Source organism: Mustela nigripes, chromosome 5, assembly GCF_022355385.1.
Source record: "Mustela nigripes isolate SB6536 chromosome 5, MUSNIG.SB6536, whole genome shotgun sequence".
Classification (NCBI taxonomy): domain Eukaryota; kingdom Metazoa; phylum Chordata; class Mammalia; order Carnivora; family Mustelidae; genus Mustela; species Mustela nigripes.
Window position 1 is genome coordinate 26,090,094 of NC_081561.1, and position 17,854 is coordinate 26,107,947.

At 53.5% G+C, this 17,854-nt stretch overlaps 1 protein-coding gene across 1 annotated transcript; it reads right to left on the reverse strand.

Annotated features, from left to right (window-relative positions):
* Window positions 1-6,511: 6,511 nt before the first annotated feature.
* ZNF311 (zinc finger protein 311) lies at window positions 6,512-17,492 on the reverse strand. Its single transcript, XM_059399631.1, has 6 exons — window positions 17,366-17,492; window positions 15,147-15,225; window positions 11,820-11,896; window positions 11,436-11,586; window positions 10,999-11,172; window positions 6,512-8,760 (listed from the first exon to the last, which is right to left on the reverse strand). The coding sequence occupies exons 2-6, from the start codon at window positions 15,220-15,222 to the stop codon at window positions 7,265-7,267; spliced, it is 1,974 nt and encodes a 657-aa protein (XP_059255614.1). The 5' UTR covers window positions 15,223-15,225; window positions 17,366-17,492; the 3' UTR covers window positions 6,512-7,264.
* Between the last annotated feature and the right edge of the window lie 362 nt (window positions 17,493-17,854).

The following is a 17,854-nucleotide window of genomic DNA, read 5'->3' on the forward strand; positions in this document are numbered from 1 at the left end:
TAAGTAATCTCTACACCCAAGGTGGGGCTCAAACTTATAACCCAGGATGAAGAGGCACAGGCTGTAGGACTGAACCAGCCGGACACCCCAAGTGCAGCCCACGTTAGATGGCATTTACAAGTCCCAGATTTCCCTTACTTCTGACTGAGCAGCTATAAATCCGGGGTTCCAAAGACCCCCTCCTCGCGTTGGATAAGAGGCCCAGGGCAGCTAGGCAGGGGTTGGGGGTTCCGGAGCTTCCATGCCCGCCACAGCTGGGCTGCCTTCCCAGCAGCACCATGCCTTCAACATTTCTGAGGCTCTCCTAATTCTGTCACTTAGGTTATTATTATTATTATTTTTAATGGACGGTTTTATCGTGTAGGCATGACAGGTTGTAATCTCCTCTCCCCTCCTGGGAAGGTTGAGGAAGGAGGTGGTGGCTGGAGGTTCTAGGCTTCTAACTATGGCTTGGTCTTTCAGCTACTAGACTCGTTCTGAAAGTGTCTAGGAATCTACCCTGCATGGCCTTGTTAGAATAAAAGATGCTGCTGGCACACAGGAAATTCCAAGAGACATAGAAGCTATGTCAGCAACTGGAGACAAAGACCAAATTTATCTTTCTTATTATTCCACAGAGTCCGGAACTGTCCTTTGTCCTGGGCTGTCTTCCAAAGATAACGCATATAAAGAACAGCCTTGGAAGACAGAGATGGTGTCACGTCTGGTGCGAAGGACTGGGGTTCTGAGCTCCCTGTGCTCAGGCTTCCTGTCCTGGGACACTACCCCGCCATGTGCAGCATCTGTGGCCCATCGGAGCCACCCTGTGGGAATGGGTGCTTTCGAGGCATCTGCTGGGAGGCTGCTAATGTGGCTCCTGCTCTTGCCCGAGAATAAAATGTCCTTTATCTCTGAAGGGTGGCGGAGTATGTCACTCTGGCATAAGAATTATTTCGAGCTGAAGGCACTTAACAATACAGGTGCAAGAAGGGTGCTCTGACCCTCTCCTTTTTCTTCTGGAAAGCAGGAGGTAAGACCCTTATGTGGAAGATGTCCTCCTTATGTACCAAGATGAAAGTAATTTTCTTAACATCCAGGGTAGGAGGTCAAAGCTGGAAGGATTCTGTACCGATCTTGTTAAAATAATGCTTCCTTTAGCCTCCTCATCCGTTTTACTGGTCCGCCATTGCCTCTCTTTTGTTCAACCTCGTGTAAAAGCAGTTCCGTTTTGCCACTTTTCTGGATACTCGTTTCCTTCTGAGGGTTCACTTGTCATGTAAAACTTTCAGGAAGTAAGTTTGTATGGTTTTCTCTTGCCCGTGACCCATGTCAGGCCCCGATGAAAATCCTGAGGTAAGGTACGTTTTTGCCTTCCATCTCTGACCCAGCAGTCTCTCGTGTTCCACGAGCCACCTTGAAACTGACAGGCTAATTAGTTACCTTATAAACACAGTGAAATATCAGAATATTCAGTTCTTGACAGACATATGCTGTCAACAGGCAGAGAAAAGGAGAGGTGTTTAAATTGTTACGAGTTACGTGTAAGTAAGTTACAACTGAAATTTAGGAATTACACCACCGGGAAGGGAGGCAGCATAGGAGACTGCATAAAGCCAAACACCATACTCCTACTGTTATTTCCTCTTTGGCTCTTGTAGTCACTTGTCCTTGCTTTCTTTCCCCTTTGAAATTTGAGAGTTGCCCTCTGGTGCTCATCATCCCCCAACTGATTTCCATCTTCTGTCCTCCTGGTATGATGCATTTTTTTCATGCTGAGACATGTCTGAAATTATGTTGATATGGATGAACTACCTGATATTTTCCATTTTGTAAAATTTGAGCACATTGGATTTACTGGTTGCCTTATCTTGTCACTTGATTAGTTTCCTGTCAGTCTTGATAGGATTCCCTAATTCTTCAAAATAACAGTGAAACTCCTAAATGCTCTTTTCTATCTGGTCAGTGCATCGGATGTTATTCTTCCCTGGAGATCTTCCGCCCAGACTGCTTCTCCATCATGTTCGTCCGGATCCACTGCACAGAACTGGGGGTTTGCCTTTGATGCCTCCTTCCTTTTGCTGTAAAGTCTGCTTCTTGAGTCCCATCTCTCTTTTTTTAAATTCTTGATTTCACTGATTTGCTTGAGTGGAGTTTATGATAAGATAAAACATGTGAGATAAAATTTTTGAGACCTTTCTTGTCTTTAAAATATCTTTATTTTACCTAGTAATTGATTAATCATTTGATTATAGAAATCTAAGTTAAAATTGTTTCCCTTAGGATTTTTTTTTTAAAGATTTTATTTATTTGACAGATCACAAGTAGGCAGAGAGGCAGGCAGAGAGAGGGGGAAGGAGACTCCCTGCTGAGCAAAGAGCCCCATGCAGGGCTCGATCCCAGGACCCTGAGATCATGACCCGAGCTGAAGGAAGAGGCTTAACCCACTGAGCCACCCAGACACCCCTCCCTTCGGATTTTGAAGGCATTACTCTGCTGTCTGTCATCTTCAAGTGCTCTTCTTGATTATTCCAATGGTAATTTATTTTCTTGTCCTTTATCTTTGACTTTTCTTTTTCCTGCCTGAAAACTCTGACATCTTTCTTTTATCCACAGTATCTTATGCAGATGTTTTACCATTCATTGAACCATGTGCTTGGCAGGCCTTTCCCTGTAGGAACGGATTTTCTTACACGATTAGATAATTTCCTGTGTCTTTTGTTCATTTCATTCTTTTGGAACTTCTGCTAAATGGAACTCCTTCTCTAGATTTTTTTTTGTACCCCTTTTATTTTATACTTTTGAGAAGATATGCAAGTGTAAACATTTTGAAGCACAATATCAAAATGAGCACTTTTGAACAGATCACTCAACATGTAGAGCTGCACTGTCCAGTATGGTACCCACGAGCTCCAGGTGGTGAGTTAGCACTTTAAACGTGGCTCACGTGACCGAGGAAGTAAATTTTTAATTCTATTTAAAATTTACATTTAAAAAGAGCATTCTGCATTCTGTTACTGCAAAACTTCCTTATTTATTTTTTTGGTAACATATAATGTATGATTTGTTTCAGGGTACAGGTCCGTGAATCATCAGTCTTACACAATTCACAGCGCTCCCCATAGCACACACCGTCCCCAGCGTCCGTCCCCAGCCACTCCAGCCCTCCCTCCAGCCCCCAGCAGCCTATCAGAAAACTTCTTAGTATGTTTGGGACAACTTGATTTGTGAATTTATTTTTTCAACTGTAAATTTTATGAAATCCAAGTACAGACCTAAGTATAGTATTTCTAATGAAAATGTAGCTGTAAATGTAGAATACAGCAAAAAATACTTCATTAATATGTTTTTGACTGTATATTGAAATGATAGTTCTAACATAGTGGGCCACTTTGAAATACACTACTAAAGTTAATTTCTTTTCATTCTTTTAATGAGTACCTTTTAAATTATCTTTGTGGCTGGCATTAGGTTTCTTTCTTTTTTTTTTTTTTTTTTAAAGATTTTATTTATTTGACAGAGAGAGATCACAAGTAGGCAGAGAGGCAGGCAGAGAGAGAGAGAGCCCGATGCGGGACTCGATCCCAAGACCCTGAGATCATGACCTGAGCCGATGGCAGCGGCTTAACCCACTGAGCCACCCGGGCGCCCTGGCATTGTTTCTATTGGACAGGTCTGGGCTAGAATATTACTAAGACATTTGCATCAACTTATGTGCCTCTCTCCTATCCCATCACTGTGACTCCTTTTCAAAGGTAACCCCTATGCTAAATTCTGTGTTTACCATTCCTTTACATACACAAATAATGCACTTATGAGTAGCTCTCCAGTCAATGTACGACTTTGGCTTCCTCGCTTCTGAACTTCATACAGACGGCACCAAGCTGTGGGTTGTCTCCCGGGCCTTGCTCTTCCTATTCGCACTGTCCACTCTCGACTCACGTTCCTCTGTGGATAACGCAAGTAGGTCGTTCACGATAGTTTCCGTAAGGCATCCATTGTTTCAATATGGCAAAATGTGTTTTTCTACTTAGTGCTGCTGAACATCTGGGTTGCTGCTGGGTTTTGCGGTGACGGGCCACAGCTCCGTGGACGCCCTTGTACGGGCTGTGAGTGCGAGCACATCTGGGGCCGTGTCCCGAGGGACGGATCTGTAAGGCGGTAGGGGACCGGTCGGCTTTACGCGACAGCATCCGTTCGCTTTCCAAAGTGGAGTTCCCAGCCTCCACCGGACGTGCGGCAACTTCACGTCCAGGCCAACACTTGGCGAGGCCCATTGTTTTCGTCTCGGTCTAGCAGGAGTCCCACGCTGTCACTGCGCCGAGTTCCTTATTATGGATGCTGGACTCCTGTGTTTAGTCATTGCTGATTTTAAATTTTCTGTGAAGTACTTCTTCACGCTTTCTGACTTTTGGGGGGTTGTCTTTTGCTTATTGATTTAAAGGAATTTTTTTTTGAAGATTTTATTTATTTGACAGAGATCACAAGTAGGCAGAGAGACAGGCAGGGAGGGGATGGGGTGGGGTGGGGTGGGGTGAAGCAGGCACCCTGCAGAGCAGAGAGCCCAATGTGGGACTTGATCCCAGGACCCTGAGACTATATCCTGAGCCGAAGGCAGAGGCTTAACCCACTGAGCCACCCAGGTGCCCCTAAAGGAATTTTTATATAAGGTCAAATCATATTAAACTGCCACGATTCAACCTTTAGATACAGCGATTCATGAGACTCAACCTAAAATATTTATTTACTTATTTTTGAGAGACTGTGAAGGGGGGAAAGAGGAACAGAGGCAGAGGGAGAGAGAGAATCTTAAGCAGACTCCATGCTCAGCTCAATGGCTGATGCAGGAGTGGCTCTCCCAACCCCAAGATCATGACCTGAGGCGAAATCCAGGGCCGTTTAATCAACTGAGCCAGCCAGGCGCCCCCAACCTAAAATATTTTAGATGAAAATTATTTGCCAAGTGTGTGTGTGTGTTCAAAATATCTTTTTTCAAGTCATGAGAACATTGTATTTTCCTTTTTTTTGTGGCGAATTTGATTAAAGAAATTCATTTTAATCTAGTATTTATCAGAAAATTTTCTTTAAAATTAACCTTTTTTGATGTCTTGAGAAATCCTTTCTTACCCTGAAGGTAGAAATATTGTCCAAAGTTTACTCATAGAAGGATAACAGTTTCCCTTTCGTAGGTCTTGGCTAGGAATTGCACTGCAAAATAAATTTTAGTGTCAGTTTGTCATTGTCCACAAAAATGTGCTCTGGGGATTTTTACTCAGGTTGCAATGATGGTATTGATCAATTCTGGGAAGAACTTACATCTTTATAACACCGAGTCTTCCCCTGCATGGACACATACAGCCTTGACCAAGAACAGTCAACTTGGTCTTGAAGAAAAATAAATAGGACTTAGAGATTTTAAAGCTGTGGTAATTAACCAGGTCGGCGCCGTGTGAGGACATTAGACCAAGGGAACAGAAGGAAAGGCCAAGACTTCGAGACATGACCCTCACAAGGCCGTCTTCCACTTGGCCACTGTCTTCTAGAACACCCACTGTGATCCAGACACCCACCGGGGAGACTGCCAGCGGGTTCTCGGGTCTGCAGCGAGAACCCCAGATGCCTAGCTTCAGCTCCGGGAATCTTCAGCCGTTTTCTGAACATTTTTTTTTTTTTTTAAGATTTTATTTATTTGACAGAGAGAGATCACAAGTAGGCAGAGAGGCAGGCAGAGAGAGAGAGGAGGAAGCAGGCTCTCTGCTCAGCAGATGTGGGACTCGATCCCAGGACTCTGAGATCATGACCTGAGCCGAAGGCAGCGGCTTAACCCACTGAGCCACCCAGGCGCCCCCGTTTTCTGAACATTTAAAAATAAACAGCGAGAAAGCATTAAAGAAATTTCAGGTATTTTGCCTTGTGGAAAAAGAAGTGCTTGATTTGGTCTTGAAAAATTCGAAAGACTGTTTTGTGGAAAGTGAGTGAAACTCGCTCTGTGGGGATGGAAGGACACCCAACTGCACCAGGTGTAGAAGCTATAGAACACATCTCTGCTCGTGGGTGGTTCAAAATCTGAAACCTGGATCTTATTCCACTTCTGAAAACTGAGTGAAGTGTGCATTCCCTACTTCCGTTGTGAAGGTAAAGTGGAAACAGTCTCATTGTATCAATGTTCAGAGTGACATATTTCTCAGATTTTGCATTAAGGTAATGAGGTTAAAAATCTCTAATTTTTTTTTTTTTTTAAGAGACGGAGGGAGGGAGGGAGAGAGAGAGAGGAGGAGGAGAGAGCGGGAGGATCTCCAGTAGACTCTCCACCAAGCAGGCAACTCAATCTCACAACCCTGGGATCGTGATCTGAGCTGTAATCAAGAGTCTGACACTTAACCTACTGAGCCACCCAGGTGCCCCCGGGATTTTCAGTGTCTAATTAACAGCCTTGTTGGCTGTGGTTATTTATTTTAATTCTGTCTGTAAAAAATACTTGTAATATTTGAAAGAGAAAGGGTGTCTGTTACGAGATACTGAAAGACTTGGAAAGATAGATGCAAGTTTCTCATACATTTTAAAGAGCATTTCATATGTCATGCAAATAAATACAGCAAGTTTTAAGAAATCAACACAGTGATATTTTGATGTATTTATAACAAAGTGAGATGGGCTTCATGGTCTTTCCATATGTAAATTGTTACTGGGGCAGCGCATAGCTAGATCCCACTTAACTATGATTTCTAAATCTGCCCCGTCCTGTCTTCTTTTCCCATCCCGGTCTCAGCAATTCTGAGCCCGCATGGAAAAGTACCATTCAGTCTTTAAGTTAAAACAAAACCAAAACCTTGCTAAAATTGATCAATATTTTATGAACTAAAACGTGCTCCGTGCTGAGCTGTTAACCACACATCTAAGAGATGTGTTGCAAGCGTCTTGTCGGGGTGCAGACCGGAGCCTGGCAGGGCGGGGGTGGGTGGTTATGCAGAACCTCCCGAGCAGGTTTCATCTTTTTATGCCCTAATTTCCCCGTCCTGTAGAGATGTTTTATGCAGTCAACGAGTTGGCACTGCACAGCCCTTAGAAGAGTGGCTGGCGTGCTCCGAGGCTAGGCGACACCTGCTATCATTACTGACTGGCATTCCCGATTGGCAGTGCAGGTGCTCGCCCCAACACTGCCCAGGGCGGTCAGGCTCCGGGGAGCTCAGTCGGGGGCAGCAAGCCGGGAAGAACCAGGCTCGGGGCGGAAGGAGAACAGAAAGCACCAACAAAGCCGGCACCCACAGGGCTGCGGGTCAAACCCCGCCTACGGAGGAGGTGGGACAGGTCCCGGGGAAGGGCCCTTCTCACCCTCCCCAGGCGCGTGGCCTCGCCACCCTCGATGTCGCCTCTTCTTGTGTCCCGTGAGGTTCGCGCTCACCCTGAAGGCTTTCCCGCACTGCTCGCACGCGTAGGGCTTCTCCCCGGTGTGCACCCGCTGGTGCCCGACCAGGGCGGCGCGCTGGCGGAAGGCGGCGCCGCACTCGCGGCAGGGGTAGGGCTTCTCCCCGCTGTGGATCCGGCGGTGCTGCGTCAGGCCCGAGCGGTGGTGGAAGGCCTTCCCGCACGCCTCGCACGCGTACGGCTTCTCGCCGGTGTGGATCCGCCGGTGGTTGGTCAGGTTGGACTTCCCGCGGAAGGCCCTCCCGCACTCGGGGCAGGCGAACGGCTTCTCGCCGGTGTGCAGCCGCTGGTGCACGGCCAGGCCGTGCCGATCGTGGAAGGCCTTGCCGCAGTGCGCGCACGGGTGCGCCTTCTCGCCCCGGCGCGCGCGCTCGGGAGCCCCGCGCCGGCCCCGGGGGCCGCACGCGCGGCCGCACCGCCCACACGGGTAGGGCTTCTCGGGGGCGTAGGCCGTTGGGGGGCGGCGCGGCCCAGCGCGGCCGCAGCACTGGGGGCAGCCCGCGGCCGGCTCCCGCGCGTGCGTCCGCGCGTGCTTGCGCAGGTCGGAGCTGCGGCGGAAGGCCCTCCCGCACGCGCGGCACGGGTACGGCCGCTCGCCGCTGTGGATCCGGCCGTGCTTGGCGAGGTCCGAGCTGCCGCGGAAGGCCCTGCCGCACTGCCCGCACGCGTACGGCCGCTCCCCGGTGTGCGTGCGGCCGTGCAGGGTGAGGCAGTGCCGGAAGCGGAAGGCCTTGCCGCACACCGCGCACTCGTGCGGCCGCTCGCCGCTGTGGACCCGCTGGTGCCGCCGCAGCCGGCTCGCGCTGCCGAAGGCCTTTCCGCACGCGCCGCAGCCGTGCGGCCTCTCCCCGCCGTGCGCCTTGCGGTGCCGGCAGAGCGCCGACGGGCTGCTGAAGGCCTTCCCGCACTGCGCGCAGCGGAAGGGCTTCTCCCCCGTGTGCGTGACGCGGTGCACACGCAGCTGCTTTCTGGTCTTGAACGCTTTCCCGCACTCGTGACACGCGTGGGGCTTCTCGCCAGCACGGACGCGCCCGTGGAGAAGCGGGAAGGTATGGCCACGCGCGGCACCTGGGCGGGGGCTCCGTGCGGTCAGGGCTCGGGTGCGTGGGGTGCACTTGGAGTCTGCGCTCAAGTTGTTGGCGAGCACCGCCCGGGCCCTTCTTTCCTCGAGGGTCCCCTTCTCCTCTCCCAGCGTCTCCACCCCGGCCGGGTCCCGTGCGTTCTCCGACTTGACATCCTGGACACAAGCTCCTCCAGCCTCAGGGTGCCCGGACAGGACACCGCCGACTTCCCCACCCTCAGACACCTCCTGCTCTGAACTTGCCCTCTCAGTCCCGGGCCGGGTCCGGTCCGCTGACACTAAGGAAATAAACACGGCAGATCGGGGAGGGGAAAGGGTGAAGCCCTTGGAAGAGCCCTACGTCGTGGCCAAAGCCCGGGGCAGCTTGGCATAGTGAGAAGTACCAGGATAGCTCGGACTCTGCAGACTTTACCAAAGCCCCTGGCAACCTGCATGTTCCCGAGACTCCCCCGGTGTAGCGAACGTGCAATTCATTCGCCTGGTCACCCGGGTCAGGAGACTGAGCCACACCCAACCCTCTCCCTCCCTCAGATTTGCTCAGCTGACCTTTCACAAATTCCCCCTGAGACATGGCCTGCGGTCTAGCACCCCAGGGAGCCGTCTGCCCTGCTCTGCAGTGTAGCTCTGCCCACCGGGGTGCAGGGCACATCCGGTCTTGGCTGTCCCTCTCCCAACCAGGCCAGGTTCTGTCTGCTTAGACTCTGGACCCAGGGTCTGACAACAGCCGGTGCTGGGGGGATGGCGCACGGCTTAGGGGAGGGAACATTCTGCCCCAGCCCTTAGCAGCCCAGCAGCCAGCGGGACAGTCTCCCAGGAAGGAGGGACGCAGACCTACCGAGAGGCAGAGGGGTCAGTGGGGCGAGGGGCCTGATGTCTCCCTGCTCTAGCTTTCAGGACATCCCAAATAATAAATTCTCATTGTTTTGCTCACGTTAGCTTGAGTTAATTTCTACTGCCAGCAACCAGAGTTTGAGTCTCTTAGTCTCAGCTCAACCCCTTCCTCTCTGTTTCTCCTGCCAGGGCATTCCTGCTCCCTAACTGCCACTCCATCCCCCTTTAAGTGTCCTTTAACCTGGCTCTCTTTGAATCTATGCTCTACTCTGCTTCCAGATTTTTCTTTCTAAAAATCAAATCCTCTCTTGCCGTGCCTCAGCTTAAGTATCTCAGTGGCACTGCACGATAACCAGCGTGCAGGCCAGAGTCCCAGCTCCGGAATGGGCTATTCGGGCTGAAATCCTAGCTCTGGCCCCTACTGGCTGTGCAACCTGGGAGGGCGACTGCATGCCCCTCAGGGGTTCATCTGTGAGACGGGGTTGGTACTGAAGCTCCTGTGTGTGGAGCACTGCCACACGGACGTGCATGCTTCCGCAGTGTCGGCTGCTACTGTCAGGATGAAGTTCAAAGTCTGCAGTTTACAAAAACCCCTCTGAATCACGCTCCCCACCCCGGTCTCCCGGGGCCCTCTGCTCTGGTCATGCAGCTCACACTTCATGTTTTCCCTCCTCAACACTTGCCCACATTCCCAGAATGCCTCTCTCCTTCTTCCAGTAAACCATCTCACTCATGCAGCACGCTTAGTTCATGGTCCTTCCCTCCACAGTCATTGGGTCCCAGGTCAGGAATAGATGCTTCTCTTCTGTGTTCCATGTCCCAGGTACCTATCTGTGACTCTCACTATTCTGTGCTGTGCCATCACTCACTACCTGCCTTCCCTACTAGGCAATAACATTGCCGCCAACTCGAGTTCCTCGTCTAGTGCCTGGTATACAGTAGTTGCTCAATAAATGTTTGCAGGATAGCAGGAGAGAGGAGAAAGGAAGAGCAGTTATTGTGATAGGGCAGTTGGGTTGGTCTACAAATAAGGGACGCTGTTTTGAAGGTCGAGTAGGGAAACAGTTTGAATGAGGAGCTGGTACTTGTTTCACAGCTGACCCGGTAGGCAGGTTGGGGAGCGTGAGAGGCAACGCGAGAAAGAGGTAGACCCAAGTACAGAAACAGGGAGGGCTCCGTGGAGACGGGCTGCGGGGAGAGACGAATCTTTCAGAGGGCAATGCGCTATCTAGTAAACACCAGGGGTTAGAAACGAGAGTGCTGGCCAGGAAAGGGGAGAAGTGAGCTGTGTCCATGCAGCCGGCACGTGCCGCTGAGCTAAGAGCTGGGGCCGTGAGGGAACAGAGAAGGGCAAAGGGTCAGAGGCCCAAGGCTCAACGTGGGGATGGTCCTGAGCAAAAACTCAGGGCAGAAAAGCAGCGTTCCCTGAGCACTGGGGTGACCGATACCCAGCAGGGAGATGAATTCGCTGAGCTGTTTCTGGGGCCAAACTGCACAGCCTTTAGATAGGTGCCAAGAGGCAATTAGATGACGACAGAGTAACTGCTTGAATAGTTTGCTGCTGTTCGGCTCCTTTGTGTTCGGGTGCCTGGGCAGGTGGGGACGGATGACCCAGCACCAAGAACATCGTCTGACCATCGTCCCCACGGCACCCAGCAGGAGGCTGGAGCGCCTCCGTCACTCACCTGGGAAGGAGCAGCTCAGGAGCCCCCAGTCCTGCAGATCGCGAACGCGGGGCTCGGCGCCCCGCTCCAGACAGGAGATGAGAGGCGGCTTGGGGCCAGCGAAGCCTGGTTGTGCAGAAGGAATGAGGGCGCAGAGCGGCAGGACAAGGGTCCTAGCGCCCAGCCTTGACCCCTCTGCGCGTGCAGGGAAACAGGAAAAATGGCCACTGGGGTGGAGAGAGGGTTCTCTGGGGTCTGGCCACACGGAGACACGTGTGCGGATGCTCACGGAAGAGTTCTCAGGAGGCAGAGGGGGAGACCCCGGGGAACAGCCCCTGCCTTGGAAACGGTCTTGCTCGGGGACAGAGCTGGGTCAGGGGCCCGGCAGCCGTCGCCCAACAACGCAACAGAAGGGAGAGGGGAGCAGACGGCGCGGAGCCCCGCGGGGACGTCCTTACCGAGCGAGACCACGAGCCCGTAGTTGTCCAGCATGACGGCCGCGTAGAGGCGCCGCTGAGCGCGGGTCAGACGCCGCCACTCTCCGCCGCTGAAGCGCACGGCCACGTCCTCAAACGTCACCGAGTCCCGAGGCCGCGCGCGCCCGCGGTCCTGCAGGAAACCCCGCGGTGCGCTTAGACGCGGGCGGCCGTGCGGGAGAAGGTTCGCGGGAACGAGAGCCGGTGCCTGTGGGCACCCGGGCCGAGGTGAGAGGAGTGGCCCCCAACGGCAGAGGGACCAGAGGGAAGGGCGCGTCACCCCGCGGACGCTGCTCCGGGGGCAGCCCTGCTCGCGGGCCGGGCTGCGCGGTCAGGAGGGGGAGGGCGGGGAGGGCTGCGGCTCACCCCCGCGCTCTTCGCTCCTGGCGGGGCTGCCCGGCCTCCCTCCGGGGCGGACGCGCGGTGCTGCGGCGCCGGCGGGGCTGAGAGAGAAAGGAGACGGGTCAGCGCGGTTTTACCGCAACCTCCGCCTTCCCCGACGTGGAAGCTTCTCAAGCTCCGTTCTCCAGCCGCGGCTCGGTGTTGGGCGGCGGGCCGTGGCACCAAGTCGGGCGCGTTTCCTAGATGGCCTCGCCCCTCCCCGAGCCCACATCGCTGACTCCCGGCTCGTGCGATAACCTCTTCTGGTATCGGAACGTTCCAGGCACTTCTCCGAGACCTGGGGCGCGGACGGGGCGCGGGAGCAGAAAGGGGGAAGGTGCGGCGCGGGCGCACCCGGGGCAGGCGTATTCCTTCACCGACGCAACGGCTGCTCTACCTCCAGTTGGTTTCTTAGAGGAACACCACCTTCCCCCTGCGATCCGGAATCCGTCCTGCTAATCCCCGAGCGTGAGCCCTCCTGCCCACAGCGCTGCCGTGCGGCCCACCGCGGCCTCCTTCCTTCCCGGGGCCAGCTCGGCCTTGCCGCGGCTTCGGCGTTGGCGGCAACCACGCCTTCCGGAGCGTTCATCGGCACGTCCCAAATCCGGGTCGGAAGATTCCAGTGGGGTCAGTCACCAGCTGGTGAGACCCGAGGGCTACCCTGTGGCCTTAGGTCCCCCAGATTTCATTCCAACATTACCAAAACTTCAATTTGGGAGCAAACTGGGTTTTTTCCCAGAGAAACTTCCCACAATTCTTCTTCGGTTTAGGCTATGCTCAGCTTTTGACCAAGACCTGGGCTGTTTTAGTCTCTGTGGGTACCCCCCCCCCCCGCCCCCGTCACTCGCTCTGTAATTCTTGGTCGCACCGTCCCACACCCGCCAGGCCTGCGCACAGCTCACGGCAGCTGCTTGTTCTGCTCAGCTCCCTGTGGCATCAAAAACAGAAGCCCTCCAACTGTATTATTATTATTTTTTCTATCCACATTTTGTCACGAACATTTTCAAGTATAGAGAAAAGCTGAAAGAATCGTTTAGTAAGCAGCCACACACTCACCTAGGCGCTGTCCGTCTAACTAGCCTCTATCAGCCCACTTTACTTTTTGCTGCATTTCAAAGTAACTGAAGATACCAGCATACTGCACCCTGAAACGCTTTATGGCACGTACCCTGAATTAGGGTTCAGTATCTGTTTACCTTCTGTTGAGGAGAAAGTTCCTACAGTAAAATAAACAAGTCCTGAGTGTCCCACTGGATGAGCTTTGACAAAGCACACCCCCATTTAACCCAGACTCCCCTCCGGATATATCGCAGCGGATTTCTTCACAGACTGGGAGTTTTGTGAACGCTCAGTGGTTCTTCTTCTTCTTCTTCTTTTTTTAAAGTGCTCATCACACTAAGAAATTTTTGAATTGTGGGGAAAAAAATGTAACAGAATTTACCACGTTAACCATTTTTAAGTGTACAGTTGAGCAGCGTTGACAACACTCACAGTGTTGTGTAATCTCGAGAACTTCTTCATCCTGCAAAACTGAAACTCTAGGGGTGCCTGGGTGGCTCAGTGGGTTAAAGCCTCAGCCTTCCGCTTGGGTCATGGTCTCAGGCTCCTGGGATCTTCTCCCTCCCCGTCTGCCTGCCTCTCTGCCTACTTGTGATCTCTGTCAACTAAATAAAATCTTAAAAACAAACAACCCTGAAACTCTATTCCCGTTACATAGTTGTTGTTTGTCCCTCCTCAATCCCTGGTCACTACAGTGATTCTTAGGCTTTGTTCTTTAGCTTCAGATTTTGAAAGGGCAGTTTCTGCCCTCAAGTTAAACATGAACTTGGGAGACAGGCTATGTGCTCAAATAGCATGAAACTACCTTTGCCAACTCAGGCCGCCGTAACAAAATACCCCAGAATGCATGGCTTACATCCTGGAAACCTACTGCTCATGGTTCTGGAGGCTGCAAGCCTGAGATCCAGGAGCTGGCACGGGCTCTGCCTGGCTGGCTGTCCTTCTGTCCTCACCTGGGGGACCCCACGTGAGTGCTGGTCTTCTCCTCTAATAAGGACACTAAGTTCTTCATGTGGCCCCACCCCTATGTCTTTCTCTCAACCAAATTACTTCCCAGAGGCCCCACCTCTAAATATCACAATGGGGAGTAGGTCTTCAACATGTGAATTTTGAGGGACACAAACATTCAGTCGGTAACTATTTGTTCAAACAGTGTATGGATATAATCGAGGATGACATTCATCCACTTACTTTATGTCAGATGACTGTGAACTTTATGGTCCTCACAACCCCCACTGGGAAGAAAATTTAAGGTCTTATGAAAAAGGAGGACCCGGAGACTCAGGTCTGATGTGAACCGTAAGAAGTGTGTATAATTTTATATTTTAAAAAAGAAATAACACCCAAGTTAAGCAATGTTGATTATCTTCTACCTAAATTTATATCGAAGATGTTCTGGATTTTTAATTTTCATTTAGGAGTCCCTATACAGTGGAAATTTCAGGATTTCTCCTCTGGAAGTTCCAATAATATACTTTTCTTCTTTGTAGATAATACATACTAAAAGCCTACTTTTGGGGTCCCCAAGTGCCTAGTCCTCTGCCCAAAAGTCTGTGCCTTTTAGGGTCTGACTGGGACTCCAGAACTGCTGAATGTCGTCTCCTGGGTTTTACCTCCATCAGCCACTTCTCCACAGTCTAGACCACTTTGCTTTTCACACGTCACCACTCAGCACCTCTAAAGCCCAGCCTCACATTTTCCCATATTCCTTTATTTTTCCAAAAGCTTTACGACAAAACCTTTGCTCTTTCTTTGCCGCTGTTTTATCTTGTTTCTCAGGGACTCATTCTATACTTTTAAAATCTCAAGGTTCCAAAAAGGTCTACAGAAGTAAAATTATATATGCTCAACATGGACACGTTGGCAAAACTGGTGGGGTAGGAGTTACCAAATGATACCATGTTTCATGGACACATACGTAAGTTATTGATCATACATGTCAAGTTGTACATGTCATTAAGTATATATAATAAGGAATACAATTCTTTAATAAGTTGCTTTGTTGGATCTTTTCTTAGGATTCTGATTTTTTCCAAATTGGATGTAGGATGAGGGCAGAAACTGAATCTAGTTCCTCTCAATACTGATCCAAACCTAGCATAGAAATAACAGAAGACGTCCAGTAAATGCTGAGTAATGAGTGGATTTCCAGGCTACGGGAAGCATGTCCCTCCTGCCCCCACCCACTGCCCATGCCACGTCCCAGCTGTTTTCAGCTGCCGTCCTCCTGGCACAATACCCTGTGTGCCTCACCTCTTTCCTGCAGGAGCTCAGCATCAGGGGTCCCAGGCAGCTGGCGTGGACGGCCCGGACTCTCAAGTGACACCATCACCTATTACAAAGCACAGAAAAACTCAGGGAAGTTATGGACGGGAGGAAAGCAAGCTCTAAGCAACTATGAAGCTTTGTCTGTGGAAATCAACTCCCAGACATTCCGGGAAGGGGCGGGGGAGAGAAATTCAGGGACCCAGTCCCTGATACAGTTTATGAAAAAACCGAGAAGACTTCCAATTCCTCTCTAGCAGCGGAAAGCTTTCACGGTCACAAGGCCGTCCAGTGAAAATATTTGGAAGCGGGAAACTTCCACCACGTCCCCCGCTGCTTTCCTTTTCTGTACTGGCTTCTCCTTCCTCCTCCTGGAGAAGTGTTGCAGACCCTCCTTTCCTTACCTGCTGCATCTTTTTACCCCGCTTTCTTTACAGTCTTCCGCCACAGTCCAGATTCTTCCCTGCTGTTTGGGTCAAAATCCCAGAGTCAGTTCTGGCTTTGCCCAGACAAGTCTGGAAGTGGCCTGGGGGATGCCAGCCAAAAGGGTCCTGCTGACCCACAGGCCAGCTGGTATTTGGCCCGATGTGTCACACAGTGCCCTGGATTTGGGGTTTCTGAGCAGCATGGAGCTAGCTGTGGTCTCACCCCTTGTCTTCCTGAATATTCCACGAAAATTCATCTGTGGGAGATGAGGGAGCCCAGGAAGACAAACTGAAAATGGTACGTATCTGGAACAGAACCTCCGCAGCTACCACCCTGGTCCAGGCCGCCATCCGCCGCCTTGCTCTCCATTCCTCCTAGCCGGTCTCCCCGCGTCTGTCCTTCCCTTCTGCCTCTTCTCAATACAACGGTTGGACGGGCAGGCTTAAAACTAAGCTGGATTATTTCATCTCCGATTAAAGCCTCCCAGTCTCCAGTTTACTCAAAGCGGTGGTGTACAAAGCTGCATAAACGCGCCCATTCCTTGGGCCACCTCTGCCGCTTACTCAGAATAAAGCCGGTCTCCCAGGGGCATACACGCCTACGGATGGGCTGACGGATGGGCTGACGACCGCTCCTGCTAGTCTTCTCGTTCAACCGGCCTCACGCACAGACCCTTGGCTTCCAGCTTAGGGCCTTTGCACCAGCTGACCCTGCACCTCAGGCAATCCTCACGGCAAATGGTCTGGCTTCTTCCCGAGATCGACTCTCGGTGCCCTACGAAGGTCGCCACCTGCTCTTTCCAACCCAGACGCCTTACCTGCCTTCACCTTTCCTCGCCCACTTCCCGACACGGTAAATTACTCCAGTCCCGGGTCTGTTACGTCCGGTCGGTCCCTCCCTCCCTAAGTCTAGGCTCCTAGGCTCTGGAGGGCAGGGAGTTCGGGCCACTGTGTGCACGGCTGTGCTTGCAACGCCCCAAACAGCGCCTGCACCAGCGGCTCAAGGAATGGCGCAGGCGCGGACGCCGGGGAGGACAGTCCACGGGATAAAAGAAGGGAGGGGCCGCTGGGCGCTGGAGCAGCGGGAGCGGGCCGGAGCAGCTGCGGGCAAGCCCGGTCTGCGGAGCGAGCCGGCCGCGGAGCCCGCCCCTCCCCCGGAAGACCCTGCGGTGCCGGCTGGCCGCTCGGGAGCCCGCGGCTGGGCGCCCGTCGCGCACCTGCTGCAGGTGCAGGCCTTCCCGCCCGTCCTCCCGCAAGCAACCAGAAACAGGCACCTCTGCGCCTGCGCCGCTTCCAGTCCTCCACCACCCACTTCCGGTGGCTTTCTAGGAAACGCGGCCCCTCGCTGGTCCGGGCCTCCCCGGAAATTCCTCCGGGCTCTGTCGCGCGAGTGTCTGAGGGCGCGAGGGGCGCGGGGTCGCAGCGTGCGTGCGTCAGCGCCGCGACCCGTTCCGGCTGCGGCGCGGGGTTTCTGACGTAAACACCAGAGAAAGTCACTTTAAACGTGAGCCCAGAGCGCGAGGTAGACGCCGCCGCGCTCCGTCGGAAGCTCAGAAGTGGTTCGGAGCCGTTGCCGCCGACTCGGCCGTGGACAGCCGCCCGGGAGCGCGCAGGGCCTCCGCTCGGGCTCGACGCTGCGCCCGACGCTGCGCCGCCCGCCGGCCGCCCGCGGCCCCGCGTGCCCGGCGCGAGCCCCGAGGCCAGCCCGGAGGCGCGGCCCCGGCGTCGCGTCCCGCAGTGCGTGCTGGGCGCTTGCCGGCCGCCCCCGCCGGGTCCCCTGACCTGCTCGGTGACGACCCCGCTACGGCGGGCGTGTTGCGCGCCCCGGGCGGACCGGCCGCCGCAGCGCCTCGGCTCGTCGTGAGACGCGACACGCTTCTCCGTCGCCGCGCTTGTTCGGGGCCGTTTCTCTTACTTTCTTTCAATTTAGACCCGGAACAGCTCCTGCTCCGTCTCCCCGCGCCCGTGAACCAAACCGGGTGGTTCGTCCCGCATCCGCGCGTGCCGGTGTGTTCGCACCGTCGCTTCCCCCAGCCCCGCGCTTCCCGGGAACTCGAGGCCGGCCCGCGGGCTTGGTCCGAGTCCGGTGGACCTGACGGGCGCGCGTCGCTCCTGGGGGCGTCCTTCGGGCTTCGCCGGGGGCACGTCTGAGCTGCGCTGGGTGCGGCGCCGCGCGGTCCGGAGCCGCCCCGCCCCGCCCCGCCCCGCCCCGCCCCGCCCCGCCCCGCCCCGCCCCGCCCCGCCCCGCCCCGCCCCGCCCCGCCCCGCCCC

Coding starts and splice junctions, on each gene's coding strand:
- ZNF311 (XM_059399631.1), bottom strand. CDS start 15,222: ATGGTGTCACTTGAGAGTCCGGGCCGTCCACGCCAGCTGCCTGGGACC. Junction 11,587..11,819: donor CAGGAGCGAAGAGCGCGGGG/GTGAGCCGCAGC, acceptor GGTTTCCTGCAG/GACCGCGGGCGCGCGCGGCC. Junction 11,173..11,435: donor CGGGCTCGTGGTCTCGCTCG/GTAAGGACGTCC, acceptor CTGCACGCGCAG/AGGGGTCAAGGCTGGGCGCT.